This window comes from Ctenopharyngodon idella, chromosome 18 (genome assembly GCF_019924925.1).
Source record: "Ctenopharyngodon idella isolate HZGC_01 chromosome 18, HZGC01, whole genome shotgun sequence".
Taxonomy (NCBI): Eukaryota; Metazoa; Chordata; class Actinopteri; order Cypriniformes; family Xenocyprididae; genus Ctenopharyngodon; species Ctenopharyngodon idella.
This window is the reverse complement of record NC_067237.1, coordinates 36,685,665-36,704,782: the sequence shown is the minus strand read 5'-3', so window position 1 is coordinate 36,704,782 and position 19,118 is coordinate 36,685,665. Positions and strand designations below refer to the sequence as shown.

General features: G+C 34.6%; 1 protein-coding gene across 1 annotated transcript in view; it reads left to right on the top strand.

Moving 5' to 3' along the window:
- LOC127500238 (uncharacterized) overlaps positions 1-19,118 on the top strand; it is a 298,033-nt gene that overhangs the window by 28,989 nt on the left and 249,926 nt on the right. Inside the window, exons 21-27 of the mRNA XM_051871231.1 lie at positions 55-228; positions 658-831; positions 1,479-1,652; positions 1,801-1,971; positions 2,559-2,732; positions 2,974-3,147; positions 10,103-10,273. Of these exons, the coding sequence (XP_051727191.1) occupies positions 55-228; positions 658-831; positions 1,479-1,652; positions 1,801-1,971; positions 2,559-2,732; positions 2,974-3,147; positions 10,103-10,273 (1,212 nt within the window). The remainder of the gene's footprint in view (positions 1-54; positions 229-657; positions 832-1,478; positions 1,653-1,800; positions 1,972-2,558; positions 2,733-2,973; positions 3,148-10,102; positions 10,274-19,118) is intronic.

Here is a 19,118-nt window from a genome sequence, read left to right as displayed (position 1 = left end):
TTGGAATTTAAAATAAACTGGAGTGTTTCCTGTCTTTGTTTTCTTTCTCTTCAGGCTGAATAATAACAGTATTACAGCAGAAGGTTGTGCTGCTCTGACTTCAGCGCTTAATTCAAACCCTTCAAACCTGATAGAGCTGGATCTGAGTGGAAATAAACTAGGAAACTCAGGAATTGAGGAGATCTGTCCTCTGTTGAAAAATACACAATGCAAAATGGAAAAACTGAAGTGTGTATTTTCATCTACATTTCTGTGTGATATATATATATATTTTTTTTGTAAATGTCCATTTGATTGAAATTACCATTTTTGTACATTGCTATGTTTATTCTATGAAATTGAAATATTCAAATTAGGCAGATGTTATCATTAAGACATCTGTTGCTTATCTGTGGGGTCAGATTTTTGAGAATATTACAATAAAAATATTGTTACATTTTCATACTTTCTATCGCAATGCTTTTTATAATTATAATTATTAAAAATTATAATAATTAAATTATTAAATTAATAATTATTATTAAATTATTAAACTATAATTATTAAATTATTGAACATAGTTTTGTCTAATGATTTAAATTATGCCATCTCACTTTATACACGTTTTATTTTTGTAGTGTAGATCATACACTGCTTAACAGCTTCTTTCATACACAGACTTTCAGACTGCAGTATCACAGAAGAAGGTTATAAAGCTCTGGCTTCAGCTCTGAGATCAAACCCTTCACACCTGAAAGAGCTGGATCTCACAGGAAATGATCCTGGACAATCAGGAGTGAAGGAGCTTGATGATTTACTACAGGATAAACGCTGTTCATTAAAGACCATCAGGTGATAAATTGGAGACAATTATCATAACTATGATTTTAACTAGATATTACTCAACACTACATATTAATACTACACTGGACTAGAGGTGCAAAATATATCGGTGACTGAGATATTATTGACTGATCACTGGGAAAATTCAGTTATTATTATAGCACTGATAATAGAATTTCCACTATTATTTTTTATTAGTAAGTAGTTTTGTTATATTTGTGTTCAGCATATAATATCTGATAATGATTCAGTGTATTTGTCAGGCGGTGTCATGTGTGTTTGGACAAATTATAATATCACATTATCATTTTCTGTTAGTATTAGTTTTGGGCATGTTTTAATTTTTATCAGCTACTGTAATTAAAGATATACTGTTTTATGTGTTTTGTTTATTTGGAAAGAAGTAATAACAGAAAACGATGAAAACACATTTCTGTATTTTCTCTTACTGTTGTTTGCTTATACATGAAAATAGCATATTGTTTGTTTGCATTCTGTATATTGTTTTATGGTTATTACATGCTGTAAATTTCATTTTGGTTTAATTAATTGATACAAATGCTTGTAGTTAATCATTCTACTCTGTTTAATGACTCGTTTTATGCAAAAGGCATAAAATTGGAATATTATCTGATTTGTAATTCTACTTCCTGTAGGTTTCTGAAAAGTCCTGCTGCACAGGAAGCGTGTGAGCATCTCACTAAAGTTCTGGGTAAAAGTCCATTATTACTGACAGAACTGGATCTGAGTGAAGATAAATTAGAAGATCTGGATGGAGAGAAGCTCTCTGATCTTTTGATGGACTCTCATAGCAAAGTGGTGAAAATCAAGTGAGTGAATATGATTTTATACAGTATAACTTCTGTTTATTCATTATAAAAGTCTGTCAGTCACATGTGTGAGCAGATATGAAGAGCTGTTGGTCTAATGTGTGTTAAATATGTACTGAATAATAAATAATGCTGTTTTTGTGTTCAGGCTGAATAATTGTGAGCAGACAGAGAACAGCTGTTCAGTTCTAGCTACTGTTCTCTCCTCCAAAACCATCCTGAAAGAGCTGAACCTGAACAACAGCCGTCTGCTGGACTCAGGAGTCAATGAGATCTGTGAGGGACTGAAGAATCCTGTGTGTGAGCTGGAGATACTCAAGTGAGTACAGTTCACCATCAGATACACTCAACACCACAACACTCACTTGTATATATTTGAGTCCACTGACCTTCAGAAGTGGGGAAAAATCTAAGGATAGTTTTTTAATTTTGTTTTGTAGTAATAAAATAGGAACAAATAAATAGCAAACGATGGCACAATACAATAGAATGAAAAGACAAATGAAATAAACATGGTTTTATGTTTTTCAGGTGGGTCATACAACAGAAATTAAATAATCAAATGTAAAATAACACTGGATAATCTTCATTGTAATAATTAAATAAAGAATAATGCTTACAATTAAAGTTACAAAAGTTATTGAGTCAAGAGCAGTGAGTGGTTTTATTTTTGTCTTTTGTTCTTTAATTAAAATGATAGCAGCAGGTTTATTAGGCTGCTGTCACTTAAGAGCGAATACAAATCCAATATACTGTTACACAGCATGTCTTTTCTTTACAGTTTTATTATTATTATTATCTCTATTATTATTGTTATTTACTATTATTTACAGGTCAAAACTGACTGTGTTTACAGCAGTGTTCATTTTAGTTCTAGTGTTCATTCTAAGTTTTTATGTTTTCTAGACTTTCAGACTGCAGTATCACAGAAGAAGGTTATAAAGCTCTGGCTTCAGCTCTGAAATCAAACCCTTCACACCTGATAGAGCTGGATCTCACAGGAAATGATCCTGGACAATTTGGAGTGGAGCACCTCATTAATGTACAAAAGACTTTCTGCCGTTCACTGAAAACACTGAGGTGAGTGTTTTCTACAAATTAAAATGCAATAGTTTTAATATTTTATGTGAAAGTGAATTAAACCATCAAACTATATTTCTGCACCATCAATATTGTTTTACCACATCTTAACATTAACATTTTTTGTTATACATTGCATTTGGTGTGAAAGAACCTAAGAAGTTTAAAGATGAACTTTATTGTAGAAGGAAGCTGTGCAGTGTACAGTTGTGAAATATCAATGTACTGTCTTTGTTTCTAGGATATTACAAAGCCCTGCAGCAGATGAAGCCTGTCAGTATGTGAGAGAAACTTTGGGTAAAAATCCGTTATTCCTCAGTGAGCTGAAACTGAGTGGAGATAAAGTAGGAGACACACGAGCGAATCAGATTGCTGCTTTACTGCAGGACAAACACTGTACAGTCAACACACTGATGTGAGTATTGTGTTCACTTGTTATTGTACATTTAACGTATCTCAAAGAAATGACCAAAACACTGGAAGGCAGAGTTGTCAAACATATGGCCCGTGGGCTGAATACGGTCCACAGATGTGACCAATCCAGCCCAAGGGATGATTTGAACAATGATAAAAATAGAGATGCACTGCTGCACTGGCCATAAATCTGAATGATTTTTTATTTATTTTTTATTTATTTATTCATTTTTTGGCCGATCTCTATGCCGGATCTGCAAAAAAACTGCTTGTAGTCATTTCCCAAAAACGCAATTTATGTACGTTAACACAGGTACACGCTGAATACGGACAGAAAGAATTTGTAGTTTGTATGGTTAATATTAATATAATTGTCAGTGCTTTTTTTTTTTTTTTTTTTTTTTTTTTTTTAAAAAAGCTTGAATATTACTAGAGTATTGGCTGTATATTATTAAAGGGATAGTTCACCCAAAAATGAAAATTTGATGTTTATCTGCTTACCCCCAGGGCATCCAAGATGTAGGTGACTTTGTTTCTTCAGTAGAACACAAATGATGATTTTTAACTCCAACCGTTGCGGCCTGTCAGTCGTATAATGCTTGTCAATGGTAACTCCATCTATAAGAGTCAAAAAAACATGCACAGACAAATCCAAATTAAACCCTGCGGCTCGTGACGACACATTGATGTCCTAAGACACAAAACGATCGGTTTGTGCGAGAAACTGAACAGTATTTCACCTCTAAAACACCACTATGTCCAACTGCCTTGCGCATCCGGTGTGTGAGGTCTGACTCACACTCATTGAAGTATAAGCGCGAGACATCACTTCCGTCATCAGAACGCGCGTTCAGACCTCACCAACCGGATGCGCAAGGCAATTGGACATAGTGGTGTTTTAGAGGTGAAAAATGATATAAATACTGTTCGGTTTCTCACACAAACTGATCGTTTTGTGTCTTAGGACACCAATGTGTCGTCACGAGCCGCAGGGTTTAATTTGGATTTGTCTGTGCTTGTTTTTTTGACTCTTATAGATGGAGTTCCCATTGACAAGCATTACACGACTGACAGACCGCAACGGTTGGAGTTAAAAATCATCATTTGTGTTCTACTAAAGAAACAAAGTCACCTACATCTTGGATGCCCTGGGGGTAAGCAGATAAACATCAAATTTTCATTTTCGGGTGAACTATCCCTTTAATAATATACAGCCAATACTCTAGTAATGTTCAAGCTTTTAAAAAAAAAAAAAAATGCACTGACAATTACATTAATATTAACCATACAAACTACAAATTCTTTCTGTCCATATTCAGCGTGTACCTGTGTTAACGTACATAAATTGCGTTTTTGGGAAATGACTACAAGCAGTTTTTTTGCAGATCCGGCATAGAGATCGGCCAAATTATACAGCACATATTAATGTCTTACTCTGCATAACCTTTTTCCACATCCCTTAATCCTACCCAATACCTAAACTTAAATGGTAAAACTACCTTACTAACTATTAATTAACACTAAATTAGGAGTTTATTAAGAAAAAAGTTGTAGTTAATAGTAAAAATGTGTTCCCCATTCTAAAGTGTTACCAGAGCATCTAATTGGAAGTTAGAATTTGTAATGGCAGTGTTCATTGTTTATGCAGGAAAACGTTTAAAGGAACTATGAAAATGTTCCTCCAGGACAAAAGCCCCTAAAAATACTCAGTAATCACTGAATGTTGTCATCAAGTACTTGTACAACCCCATTTTCAGAAAAGTTGGGACATTTAGTAAAATCCAATGAAATCAAGAATCAGTGATTCGTAAATTCTATTGACTCTTTATATAACTGACAAATGTACAAAGAAAAGTTTTGAAAAGATGGTTCATGGCTCACCACTTTGTGCCAAATTTCATGAGAGAATTGTCAAACAATTAAAAAAAAAATCACATTTCTGAATGTAAGATTGCAAAGAATTTATTAGGGATGCCAATTGAAAAATGGAATTTCAGTTTTGGCCAAAATAGCTATTTTCGGTTTCAGGTTGAAATGGTTTTGGAGGGCCGAAATTAGTGACAAAACAGAGGTTTAATTACCGCTTCTCTGATGTCACATTTTGACTGTGTTCAGCATCTATTTCGTGCACACAGCATGGATAAGCTACAGCAGTTAAACATGGCAGCTGTTGGGATGGTAGCTCTGGACTAACCATGTTAATTTCTCGATTTTAATCTGCAATGAAACGGTTTCTTATATCTAAAGATCTTTTAGTCTGTGCTGTTTTAATCTTAGATCTAGTGGTAAATTATTCCAACTTAATCTGGTCCTAGGAACATCTAAAATCATCTGACTTGATGACTCTGTGCTTCATGTATGAAGAAAATGGGCTAAATATGAAGGTGCCAGATTGTGTAACACTAGTATACTACAGTACAGTACACAGAGTTAGACATAATGACTTTCCTTAGACATAATGATTTTTATACTGTATAAACGGTATATTCTATCCCCTACCCCTAAACCTACCCATCAGAGAAAACTTTCTGCAATTTTTCATTTTATAAAAATATAATTTTGTATGATTTATAAGCTGTTTCCCTCATGGGGACCAAAAAAAAAAAAGCCCAAACAAGGTCTAAAATTACTGGTATTGCCATCCTTGTTGAGATTTAGTGTGTGTTTACCAGGACCACACACACACACACTTTGAAAATTGTGGTTATCATCTAAGATAATTGCTTATAATGTAAAAAGAATTCATTACATTTCGTTATCCATATCAGAAATTGCAAATAAGTTCTATAGAAACTATGCCTATAGAATCAATATCTATAGAAATCTATAGGTGTACCAAATGATTAATTGATTAACCATTAAAATCAGTTGAATTAAATAATAGACAAATGTATTAAACTGAACGAAAAGAGATGCAAATCAAAAGTTTAATAGTAATTGCATTATGAAAGGCTGTTACTGTGAATAAAACATTTATATAGATGAAACACTTATTTTGCTTAGTGAAAGGATACTTTGTGATTTTGTGTATTGTACTAACACAATTGAAAATATGCTGAAATGTTTGGGGAAAAAGGGCACTTTTGATGATATGTTGTGATATTAGTACTAAGAGTTTTGAAAATTTACCATTTGCTTGTGAAAATTGCACCACAGCAATTAAAAAAAAAAAAACTGTAAAAGAGTCAATCAAATCCAACAAATTTTTAGCCAGTAAGTTAGATGAACAACAGACAGCTTGTAGACTACACAGTTACATTTACTTCAAGAAAGCTATTCAAGGTCTATAAACTTGTGGTATATTTGAATAAATCAGTCATGAAAACAAGTTATTACAGTTTATTGTTGTTTTAAATGTTTGTACAACTCAGTTTAGCTATTTGAGTGTAGATTATTAAATAAGGTTGATGAAATAATTGATTATTTATTTTTATTTTGGTTTTTGGCCAAGTACATCCTGAATTTTCATTTCTGATTTCAGCCCATTTTGAAGCATCCCTAGAATTAAATTCTTTTACCATCAACCATACATACTATTGTGAAAAGATTCAGGGAATCCAGAGAAATCTCAGTCAGTGTAGACTAAAGCAAGGCAGGACACCTCCATTGAGTGTGTGTGAGACCTTTGAGCCCTCAGATTGCATGAGAAACCTCATGCTGCTGTGTTAATATAGCCATATGGGCTTGGGAGTACTTTAGAAACCTTAGTCCATCTTAGATCAGGGGTGTCCAAACTGCTTGTCCTGGAGGGGCCATTGTCCTGCAGAGTTTAGCTCCAACTTGCCTCAACACACCTGCCTGGAAGTTTCTAGTATGCCTAGTAAGACCTTGATTAGCTGGTTCAGGTGTGTTTAATTGGAGCTAAACTTTGCAGGACAGTGGCCCTCCAGGAGCAGGACTGGACACCCCTATCTTAGATGGTTCAAAAGACAATGGTCTTTTGTGTGTACTGTGGTCAGATGAGTTTCCAGTTTCATAAGCGACAAGTGCAAAAGCAAACATCTGTCTTGGTATGGAGGTGCATCTGTACAAAAGGCATGGGTGACTTGCGTATGTGTAAAGTCAATGTCCATTGACGTGGAGGTGTATATTGGAATTGTACATATAGAGACATGTACTGCCATCTAGGCATTTGCCCAAAGCCGAATGCAATGTTCGGAAAGGAAATGACATGTACTGTGAAGCCCCTAAAGGGAATAAATATGAGAGGGGAGGAAAAAATATATTTAATTGCTTTATCTTGCAATTATATAGTTGGATAATTGTACTATATATTTAGCAGGCTTCAGGGAGCCACTATTAAAGGGTCATGAAACACCAGAAAAATGCATTTTCCTGTGACGCGACCAGAGCAGAAGTTTGGGTGCATGTGGATTGTTTTGCTGTAATCTACCAGCACAAATGGAAAATATGTTCGCATCAGATTGCATTACAGCGGAGAATTCAAATGTCACAAAAGTGCTGTTCATTCACCTCTGCGTTCGGACACGCGAGCCGTGTGTATGTTTCCCTCAGCACAGCTAGCACATGAGTGTTGTTTGTATTTTGCCCGCGATGCGGTCTGAACTGGAGTTTGAATACGAACACATGATATATGATATACACACGAAGCGCGCATATGATCTGTTTCAGCACGCAGCTCCGTGATGAGTTTAACAACACTAGCCACGTGGATTATAGCTCATATACAGAATAAAGTATCCGTGTTTAAAGTTTTTATAGACATATTTCACATATTCTCCTGCACCAAACACGAACCAGCATGGTGTATGAACGCATATTTCATCAAGTCTTCTTCAAATGAATTATATGAGCAAACTGGACACTGATACAGTGGTGTAGCCTATCTGAACATGATGACACGATTATTCTAATAGACAAAAGACTGATTTAGATTGAAATTTCAAAGAAAAATGGGCAAAAAATAAACTATGTCTTTATTCTTTCTGTGTTAAACTACGTGTTGTTTATGAGACTGCAGTGCTCATAAACGTAATCAAAGTATTATTAGCCCTTTTAAATATTCTTTCGCATTTCTCCCTTGTGCTTGGGAGTTTGTTGTCATTTTTCTCCGTGCTAATATATTAATATTCATTAGTTTGTGTAATAAGTGTGTTGTAATGTCTGTGTTTCATTGGTTGTTCTCTCCTCTCTTCCCCCCCTCTACACTCCCACTTTTCCAGAGCTTTACACGCCAATTTTCACAGAGTTTTTAAGCTTTGAGGTGTGAACGACCAGGGTAAAAAAAATATGTGGGGTATTGAAATCGCTTTTGAACGTGAGCTCGCTTTTTACTTTCACTTTCGAGATTCGCGATCACATGTACTCTGTGTATAGTAGGGAGCGGCGGTACTTACTTGCCACACATTTTACAAGATTAGATATTTGTCAGTGGTGCTCAGGATCTGTAAACCATTCACCATTTTTCTATCAGCCATCTCTCCTTACTCTCTCTGTGTGGTAAGTGAAATCTGGGGCCATATTCATAAAACATCTTAAGGCTAAAAGTAGCTCCTATCTTGCCAATTTAGGAGAAACTCTTAAAAATAATGGGCGTGTCTGCCCTAAATTTAGGACTCCTACAATTTTTCTTTAAGAGTATTTCACAAAGCATTTCAGCACTAAAACTAGCTCCTATGTCTGTGAAAAGTTAGGAGTAGTAATGAGGACGCCTAAGTCACTAAGACCAAATCAGAAATCACTAAAATGGTCGTTGCCGGCAATCTGCCTCATCAGTCCACCCAAAGACACTGTACACAACTGAGGCAATAGAGATAGAGCCTTGAGTGCTAAGCCTTTCTTCATAAATGCATTAAGTATTTTGATTTATAGGTTTTAATCTGTGATGACATAACATAAATGTTCATTTATGTACAGATAAAATGTATTGAATGATGGAGAATAAAACATTGCAGTCAAGTACACGTCGGCTATGTATATATATGCCTCCTCTCAAGCTGATTAGATAAACCATTTGAACGTGCTCCTCCCAAACTTTATTTATAAAACATAATTTATTGCTTGAATTCTGCAATCTCTCAAGATGTAGACATGTAAGAGGCTGACAATTAACTGAACATATACCTGTTTAAATAGTGGTACTTAGCCTGTTTTAAAAAACTTTATTTGAATATGACAACAATTTTATTTTAAAATCTTTATTTGAATATGGCAACATGATACTTCATTCTACAATATTTCTATGAATAAATAACTGACAGAGACCCCTCCCCTATCAGCCAATCACTGTGTGCATAGTTAGTAAGTGTGTTGACATCATCCATAGAAACGAGGTCAACCCCGCCTTTACTCTTATCTCAAGACTTCTGTCTATTCCTTAGTAGTAAAAGTTTATTTCAGCAACTTTGTGAATAGGTTTTAAAAGAAAACTCTTAGCTAAGAGCTTTTACTGCCATTTAGGAGAACTCTTAGTGGTAAGATAAAATGTTTTGTGAATATGGCCCCTGATGTACTGTAATGTGAAAGCCTACCACTAGCAAGCCCATAATTGTGTCCTTTTAGGGGCTCTGTAGAATGCATTATTCATTTTCCATGCCTTTCCAAATACAGATTTAGGCTTTGGGCATACCCCTACTTCCATCAAGATCTTTTCCTGGGAAGCAAGATAATGCCAGTCCTCACTCTGCTCGTGCTGGAACATAGTGGTTTCTTAGACACACTATACCTACAGTCTAGATCTGTCTCTTATTGAAAATGTATGGCTTATCATGAAAAGGAGAATCAGAGAACAACGACCATGGACTGTTGAGTAGCTGAAGACTTGTATCAAGCGAGATTAGGCAAAAATTCCACTTGCAAAACTACAATTTCCAAAAAAATAAAGGTTAAAGAAAAGGAATGAATCACAGACTGTTAATTTTATTGCATTTTACAAAATGTACCAACTTCTCTGAATATGTGTTTGTAAATTTTCCTTCTCCTGATCATCGTTTTAGACTGCGTAATTGTGGTCTAACAGAGGAAAGCTGTTCAGCTCTTGCTGCAGTCCTGAGATCAAACTCCAGTCTGAAAGAGCTTGACATCAGCAACAATAATCTGCAGGATTCAGGAGTGAAGAAGCTCCAGAACGGATTAGAACACAAAAACTGCACACTGGAGAAACTCAGGTGAGTTCAGTGAACTATTGTTTGTTTGCACTTAACTTGAATGGGTTTTTTATCATAGTACAATTTTATGTTTTAACAGCAGTGTTGGGGAAGAGATACTGAAAAATGTAGTTATGTTGGCAGCATTGCTACTTGTAGCTAGCTACTCCCCAACACTGTTTAACAGAACAGTGAATAAATATATAATATAAATTAAATTAAATTAAAAATATAATATAATCATATAATAACTTTTTTTAACTTAATGAGTTTTATAAAATGTCTTTTTTTCTAGACTTTCAGACTGCAGTATCAGAGAAGAGGGTTATAAAGCTCTGGCTTCAGCTCTGAGATCAAACCCTTCACACCTGATAGAGCTGGATCTCACAGGAAATGATCCTGGACAATCAGCACTGAAGGAGCTCAATGATTTACTACAGGATGAGAACTGTGAACTCAAGAATCTGAGGTGAGATGTGATGAAATAACACAAAATAAATATGCATGCTAAATATTCATACACAATGTTCTTTCAGTAATACAATAATCTCCACAAGTTTTGCAGTGGGGGTTGCTGAGTTTTGTTTAGGTACAGTTGTACTGATGGTATTCAGTAGTATGGTATTAAATGTTTCTGACACTGTAGTTTAATGCCATCAAGTCCAGGTTCCCTTTATCACTGTATCTCTCCACAGCAGTTCTGTGAGTCTCCAGATGTTCATAAACATGCAGTTTCACAAGCCAGTTTTCTCTGTGCTGATGTTTCTCACATATTGCTTAAAGCCATATAGACATTTAAATTAATTCATTTTCCCTTCTGCAGGATTTTGAGAAGTCCTACTGCAGAGGAAGCCTGTAAATATTTGACAGAACTTTTGGGTAAAAACCCATTACTCCTGAGAGAGCTGAATCTGAGTGGACATGAACTAGGAGACACACGAGTGAATCAGATCGCTGCTCTACTCCAGGATAAACACTGTCAATTCAACACTCTCACGTGAGTATTTTGTTTTAGTGACATAAAATGTTACATTACATTTAATTTTACTTTTACAGTAGTGGATAATGCTATTTCCTCATTTGTTTGAGTTAGAGCAGTTTTTCTCAGCAGCTACAATAACGTTATATATTAAAATTAAGCAAACTATTAAAAACATACACATTTAGATAAAAATAACTTTCACAGATTGAATATAATTTAAATTAAGTATACATTTATGCTTTAATTCCAAAAGCTTATATTTCATATCTACAGAGTTTTTACTTTAAAGTATGTTGATGTGTGCATTAATTTGGTTGGGGATAGAGACCTGCAATCCCGTGGGACCCAACGCAATGGAGTGCGGCACGGGAGAAAATTTGATGGGCAAATGTGGGTTGTGGGAGAATAAAATGATTCAATAGAAGCATCTAAAAATAAAATATTTAAAAAGAAATTATTATTCATCTATTGCACAAAAGCAACAAGAACAACTAAAATAAAATAAAAATCGATTTACAAATGCAAGAATAGGCAGAGTTTTTATTTATAACAGGTTTTTGCAGCATTGAGCAATGTAGCCAACCACAGACATATCTGTTGATTTCTTTTAGAATCCACTCACTGCTCAAAACACCATAGTTTTTTGTTCAGTGCTGGATTTCCACATGCTCATGAGTCCTCTCAATATAACAAACAAAGTGTAGACATTATAAAAGATTTTTTTGTGCAGTCAATTTCATTGATTATAGCAGAGTTTTGTGAGATGTCAGCTTTTTAGTGATTATAAAGGGAGCGCCCTTTGCATGCATTCTGCCATGCCAAACCATGCGCTCAGTTGCCTATGATTGCTTTTCTGTTAAATTAACAGTGAATGTTGATGCTTTAATAACAAATATTCTATCAAGAGCGTTTATGCTATGATGTTGTGGCAAGGCGACACGTAACTTGAAACTATTTCATGGAAATTTCATGGACATAGTGATCTATGTAAGATTTTAAGCGTGAATGTTGCAGGTGGGAGCCGGAGAAGGTTTCATATGTTTTCATAGGAGCAGGACAGAATCTGGCAGGAGGGGCTGGGAGCAGAAAAATCTGTCCCAAGCAGGTGTCTAGTTGGGAGTTGTTAAAAAAAAAGTTGTTTTAAAAAACAAAAAAAAAAGCTGCAACGCAATTCAGTGCCTGTTTCCAGAACAAAGCAAATTGTGATGTACCAATTGTTCAGCCACCGATCTTTATCAGCTGATATTTATCTTAATCCCACCCTCTTTTGATTGACAGGACATAATCAGCCCTGATCATCAGCTGTTTTTAAACAATCAGCTGATAGCATAGCTTTACCAATTTAAAAAAAAAAAAATCCCACCAATGTCTGAAGAAGTATAACAATTTAGGCTCCATTTGATTTGACAGAAAATATGAATGGAATCTTAAGTGCAGAATGATGTCATCAACATTATTGATCTGATTTGGTGGTAGAGAAACTGTAAAAATGTGGCACCCAAATGATGACTTTGACACGGAAGAACCACTTTTGAAGTTGATCTGAAATTGTGTAAACTTTTTTGTATCTTGGGAAAAAAAAAACATTTCCTAACTTATTGACAATTCTGAAATGGAAAATGCTGATAGAGAGAATTAAAAATATTTAAAAATCTTAGTTTGATCATCATAGATATGATTCATTGTATTTTCCCTTTGTGTCTTCAGTCTGTGTGGATGCAGTTTTACAGAGAATCAGTGTTACACCCTGACTTCGGCTCTATTTCCAAACCTTTCACACCTGAGAGAGCTGGACCTCAGCGGGAATCAGCTAAAAAATACAGGAGCAAAGCACTTATCTGATGTACTGAAAGATTCACGCTGTCAGCTGGAGAGATTGAGGTGAGGAACATTCACATACAAGAATCAAAATGCTTAAAATTACTTTAACATTATATACCTGTCCTCTTATCTTTTGTGAAAAATTATTCTCATTAGTATTTAGTGATCTGGTGAAATAAATGACAGGGCTGTACATAAACTTTACTTTAACATACAAAAATTGCTCATAATAAATATTGAAAATAATGAATTTGATTATCGATTAGTCATGTCTGCACACTGTGCACAAAAATCATCCACCTGTCACATCGCTTTACAGTAGGGAATAACCCATTTCTTTGGACAAAACACATATGGAAAACTGCAGAGAACACAGAGAGAGCTGCTGTGGGAAAGGTGCACGAGTCACAACTGAAACAGAATAATGCTTTATGTCAAGCACTTTTGCATAAGCATTTACTGTATCTTGCCTTGTGCAGGTGGATGCTTGGAAGCACACTGCAATGAAACGAAAACATTTTGCTGCACATTGCATTTCTTCCACTTTTGAAATTCAGTCTGTTTGTGACTTCTGTTTAATAAATTAATGTGAGCTTTTTTGCCTATATTTTGATGTGTGTGGATCCCTATTTTTCATTCTTCTGTTTTTGATTTGTTTTTGATCCATGCACCTGAAAATTATACATTTTTAAGAATTAGTATTTATATTTTTTAATCTGATTAAAAATATTAAAATGTTTTTTTTTACAGAATTGTCAGTCATCAAAATATTTCTTAGTTGGATCCCTACTTAAAGGCCCTAACTATACACAATTACATAGCACAAGTATAAAATGCCTGTTACTGTTACAAAAACTATAAATAGTGCAGTTCATCATGCATGCTATGTATGCATGTTAATTATAATTCCATTGTTTCCCTTTACTTAGACTCTAGTGACCTACCATATTTCAAACCTTTTCAGGATATCATAAAAGGTCTTTAACATTGTTTTGCACCATTTCTTTGGCAAAGTTTCTGTAAATGAATTAAAATTGAAAGTGCAATATGGCTTTGTGACCTTATCAATTTGCAAAAAAATGTGATTCAATTAAATATGTATATAGCCTGCTTGAACTATGCATTTCAAAGTGAAATGTGCACTTTGTTGACGTGATGAGCTTGTGATCTGGTGTTTTCCACATCTTAGAACTGCTCAGATCACAGTGAATGAATCCAGTGAACTCCATCTCTGTGTCATGTAACGGTTAGTGGAAACAGCACGAAGACAAAGGAGAACAATAATAATGGAAATTAATGACAAAAACTCAAGCAATCAGAACAGATACTCACACTAACACGATTTAACAGATGAGAACGGACAGAGAATGAGGGAGAATACAGTGTATAAATAATCAGGGAAATAAGATAATTGACAGAATAGGTGAATGGAATCAATAATCAGACACACTGGGAAACTGTGTCACAAGGAAACACAATGAAACATTTGAACTCTGACGCTCTGCATATGCTGTGAATTTATTGTGTATTTAGGAATGTGGTGGACACAAGTTATGCATTATTTTCACATTTGTGTAATTTCCATAATTTTTGTGGGCAGATTATTACAGTATTTCACTAGATTTGTAATGAGACACATTTATAAATCTGTTTTCAGTTTTCTGACTAAATACAAGCTCAAGAGTTTATCTAATGCAAGTGAAGAAATTAAAAAAAGTTTGATAATTTTCCTACTGTAAAGTAAAAAATATATACATTAAGAAATATACATTTTCATTTATTATACAGTGCATTTGATTTACATTATATAAGCTATTACTGTCATATGAATAATAATAATAAATAAATACATAATAATGATACAACCCCATGCCCAGAAAAGTTGTCATATTTTGTAAAATGGGATCAAATCAAGAATCTGTGATTCAGTTCTCTTTAACTTTTATTTATCTAACAAAAGTGCAAAGAAAGGATTTTTAATCTTTTCACTGACTAACTTAAGTGTATGCTGTAAATATAAACAAATTTTGATTTTGATGGCTGCAACACACATTTAAAAAAAGGCTGGAACAGAGGATATTAGGCAGGTAGTCATAATGTTTTTGCTTTTTTTTTCAGTGAATGTCTCAGTGTACAGCCCTCAATAATGATCTCTCCCTCTGAATGTCTTTTTTTTTTTTTTTTTTTTTTTTTTTTTACGAAAGGGATGTGACTTTACAGAATAAAGAGTTATCTTCTTTTCTTCTGTCTTATTTTCTTGCTCTTTCTTTCTCATAATGTAGGTTAAGAGGCTGTGAAATGACAGATAAAGGTTGTTCTGCTGTGACTTCAGCTCTGAAATCAAAACCGTCACACCTGAGAGAGCTGGACCTGAGCGGGAATGAACCAGGAGACTCTGGATTTAAAAACCTCAGTGATCTACTGAAGAACCCACAATGCAAACTGGAAAATCTACAGTTAGTATCATTATACTTTACAGCACTTACAGTGTGATGAAAGTTTACTGTTTAGTTAGTTTAAGACAACAGAGCTTAGGTTACATTGTGTATACTATAGCATTTCACCTGAACTGCAACTGCATTTCCCTATTGGTCACATTTTATTTTAGGTGCCTAACTAACCAGTAATTGCATTAAATTTAATTTGATTCAATTCAAAAGTCAATGTACTAATTGTGTACATGTTGTTCTGCAGAAATGTTATGCTATTCACATCTGCTATAACTACAGTTTCCAGCATACAGAACTAGTGTGACAGTGTTAAAAATAGTCCATGGGAACTATACACTCTATGACAGACTAAATGCCTACTGTATCTATTTAACTCTTTACTGCCACCTAGGGCTGTCAAAATTAACTTGTGAATAACGCATTAGCGTAAATTAATTTTAATGGCACTAATTTTATTTCCGTGCAATTAATGCAGCGCGCATTTACTGTTTGACCCGTGGCCTAGCCCATAGTTGGAGAAGTAGAGATGCAGCCATATGGGGCCGTACACAACATGTATAAAAATGCATGGAAAGTGCAGCCACGCCACTTTCTCCTTCTTTCCAAAGCGCTTGCACTCCCGTGGCATCTGTCGTTGCTATGCAACCATGAACTGTGCTCTCCACGACGACAAGGAAATTTCAGCAAAGGATAACCCCTTATTTACACTGCATGTGCCTGCAATGCTTGTGTTTACACCAGCCGCACCGCAGCACATTTTAAAAGTGTCCCAGAAGGCACTAAAGATACGTCACTTGTAAAAAAAAAAAAAAAAAGCGGAAAGTGCAGCTGTGACACTTTCTTCTTCTTTCCAAAGTGCTTGCGCTCCTGTGGCATCTGTCGTTGCTATGCAACCATGAACCGCGCTTTCCACAAGGAAGTTTCAGCAAAGGATAACCCCAATTAATTTCTAGCCCTTGCATTAGCTCTACTACTAGATATATTTATGGAGATGAGAAATAACCCGCCCTGTACAGCTATGATCAGCAGTTTGGCTAAGCTTTCAATGTTTTGTTACAGAAAAAAAATTAAAGATTAGAGATAAAAATGTGTGATTAAGTTGTGATTAGTCACGAGTTAACTCATGACAATCATGCGATTAAAAACTTTAATCTATGGACAGCCCTAGTGCCAACATTTTTGATAATTTTCACAAGTTTCATGGCCCTCAGAATATTTTTTTGGATGAATATCTGCACATACAATATATCAAAATAAAGAACAGAGCCTCTAATTTTAAAGAGACAACAACGACAAAATCATTTGATTCTAGCTTCATGCATTCTTATTTTATATGCTGAATCTGATTAATGTTTCGATGATCATGTTAGTTTTTTATGTATGTGATTAAAACATCAATCGCTTGTTTCTGCTGCTGCTTTTATACTAGAGATTCTGTACTCTTCCTTTCTGTAAAACAGTAAAACATGGATTGCTGGAAAATTCTGGGGAAAAATAGTCGGGAAAGAGAATAAGATGGCATCATGGATCTGAGTCATTGTTCTTTGTGTGGTTTTTTTTTTTTTTTTTTTTTTTTTTTTTTTAAATCTTCAGATTGTGTAAATGCAATATTCAAGAGAAGCAAAGAAGTTTCTGTAAATTAACTAAAATTGAAAGTGCAATATGGCTTTGTGACCTTATCAATTTGCAAAAAAATGTGATTCAATTAAATATGTATATAGCCTGCTTGAACTATGCATTTCAAAGTGAAATGTGCTCTTTGTCGACGTGATGAGCTTGTGATCTGGTGTTTTCCACATCTTAGAACTGCTCAGATCACAGTGAATGAATCCAGTGAACTCCATCTCTGTGTCATGTAACAGTTAGTGGAAACAGCACGAAGACAAAGGAGAACAATAATAATGGAAATTAATGACAAAAACTCACACTAACACGATTTAACAGACGAGAACGGACAGAGAATGAGGGAGAATACGGGGTATAAATAATCAGGGAAATAAGATAATTGACAGAATAGGTGAATGGAATCAATAATCAGACACACTGGGAAACTGGGTCACAAGGAAACACAATGAAACATTTGAACTCTGACGCTCTGCATATGCTGTGAATTTATTGTGTATTTAGGAATGTGGTGGACACAAGTTATGCATTATTTTCACATTTGTGTAATTTCCATAATTTTTGTGGGCAGATTATTACAGTATTTCACTAGATTTGTAATGAGACACATTTATAAATCTGTTTTCAGTTTTCTGACTAAATACAAGCTCAAGAGTTTATCTAATGCAAGTGAAGAAATTAAAAAAAGTTTGATAATTTTCCTACTGTAAAGTAAAAAATATATACATTAAGAAATATACATTTTCATTTATTATACAGTGCATTTGATTTACATTATATAAGCTATTACTGTCATATGAATAATAATAATAAATAAATACATAATAATGATACAACCCCATGCCCAGAAAAGTTGTCATATTTTGTAAAATGGGATCAAATCAAGAATCTGTGATTCAGTTCTCTTTAACTTTTATTTATCTAACAAAAGTGCAAAGAAAGGATTTTTAATCTTTTCACTGACTAACTTAAGTGTATGCTGTAAATATAAACAAATTTTGATTTTGATGGCTGCAACACACATTTAAAAAAAGGCTGGAACAGAGGATATTAGGCAGGTAGTCATAATGTTTTTGCTTTTTTTTTTCAGTGAATGTCTCAGTGTACAGCCCTCAATAATGATCTCTCCCTCTGAATGTCTTTTTTTTTTTTTTTTTTTTTTTACGAAAGGGATGTGACTTTACAGAATAAAGAGTTATCTTCTTTTCTTCTGTCTTATTTTCTTGCTCTTTCTTTCTCATAATGTAGGTTAAGAGGCTGTCATATGAAAGATAAAGGTTGTTCTGCTGTGGCTTCAGCTCTGAAATCAAACCCGTCACACCTGAGAGAGCTGGACCTGAGTGAGAATGAACCAGGAGACTCTGGATTTAAAAACCTCAGTGATCTACTGAAGGACCCACAATGCAAACTGGAAAATCTACAGTTAGTATCATTATACTTTACAGCACTTACAGTGTGATGAAAGTTTACTGTTTAGTTAGTTTAAGACAACAGAGCTTAGGTTACATTGTGTATACTATAGCATTTCACCTGAACTGCAACTGCATTTCCCTATTGGTCACACTTTATTTTAGATGCCTAACTAACCAGTAATTGCATTAAATTTAATTTGATTCAATTCAAAAGTCAATGTACTAATTGTGTACATGTTGTTCTGCAGAAATGTTATGCTATTCACATCTGCTATAACAACAGTTTCCAGCATTCAGAACTACTGTGACAGTGTTAAAAATAGTCCATGGGAACTATACACTCTATGACAGACTAAATGCCTACTGTATCTATTTAACTCTTTACTGCCACCTAGGGCTGTCAAAATTAATGTGTTAATAATGCATTAGCGCAAATTAATTTTAATGGCACTAATTTTATTTCCGTGCAATTAATGCAGCGCGCATTTACTGTTTGACCCGTGGCCTAACCCGTAGTTGGAGAAGTAGAGATGCAGCCATATGGGGCCGTACACAACATGTATAAAAATGCATGGAAA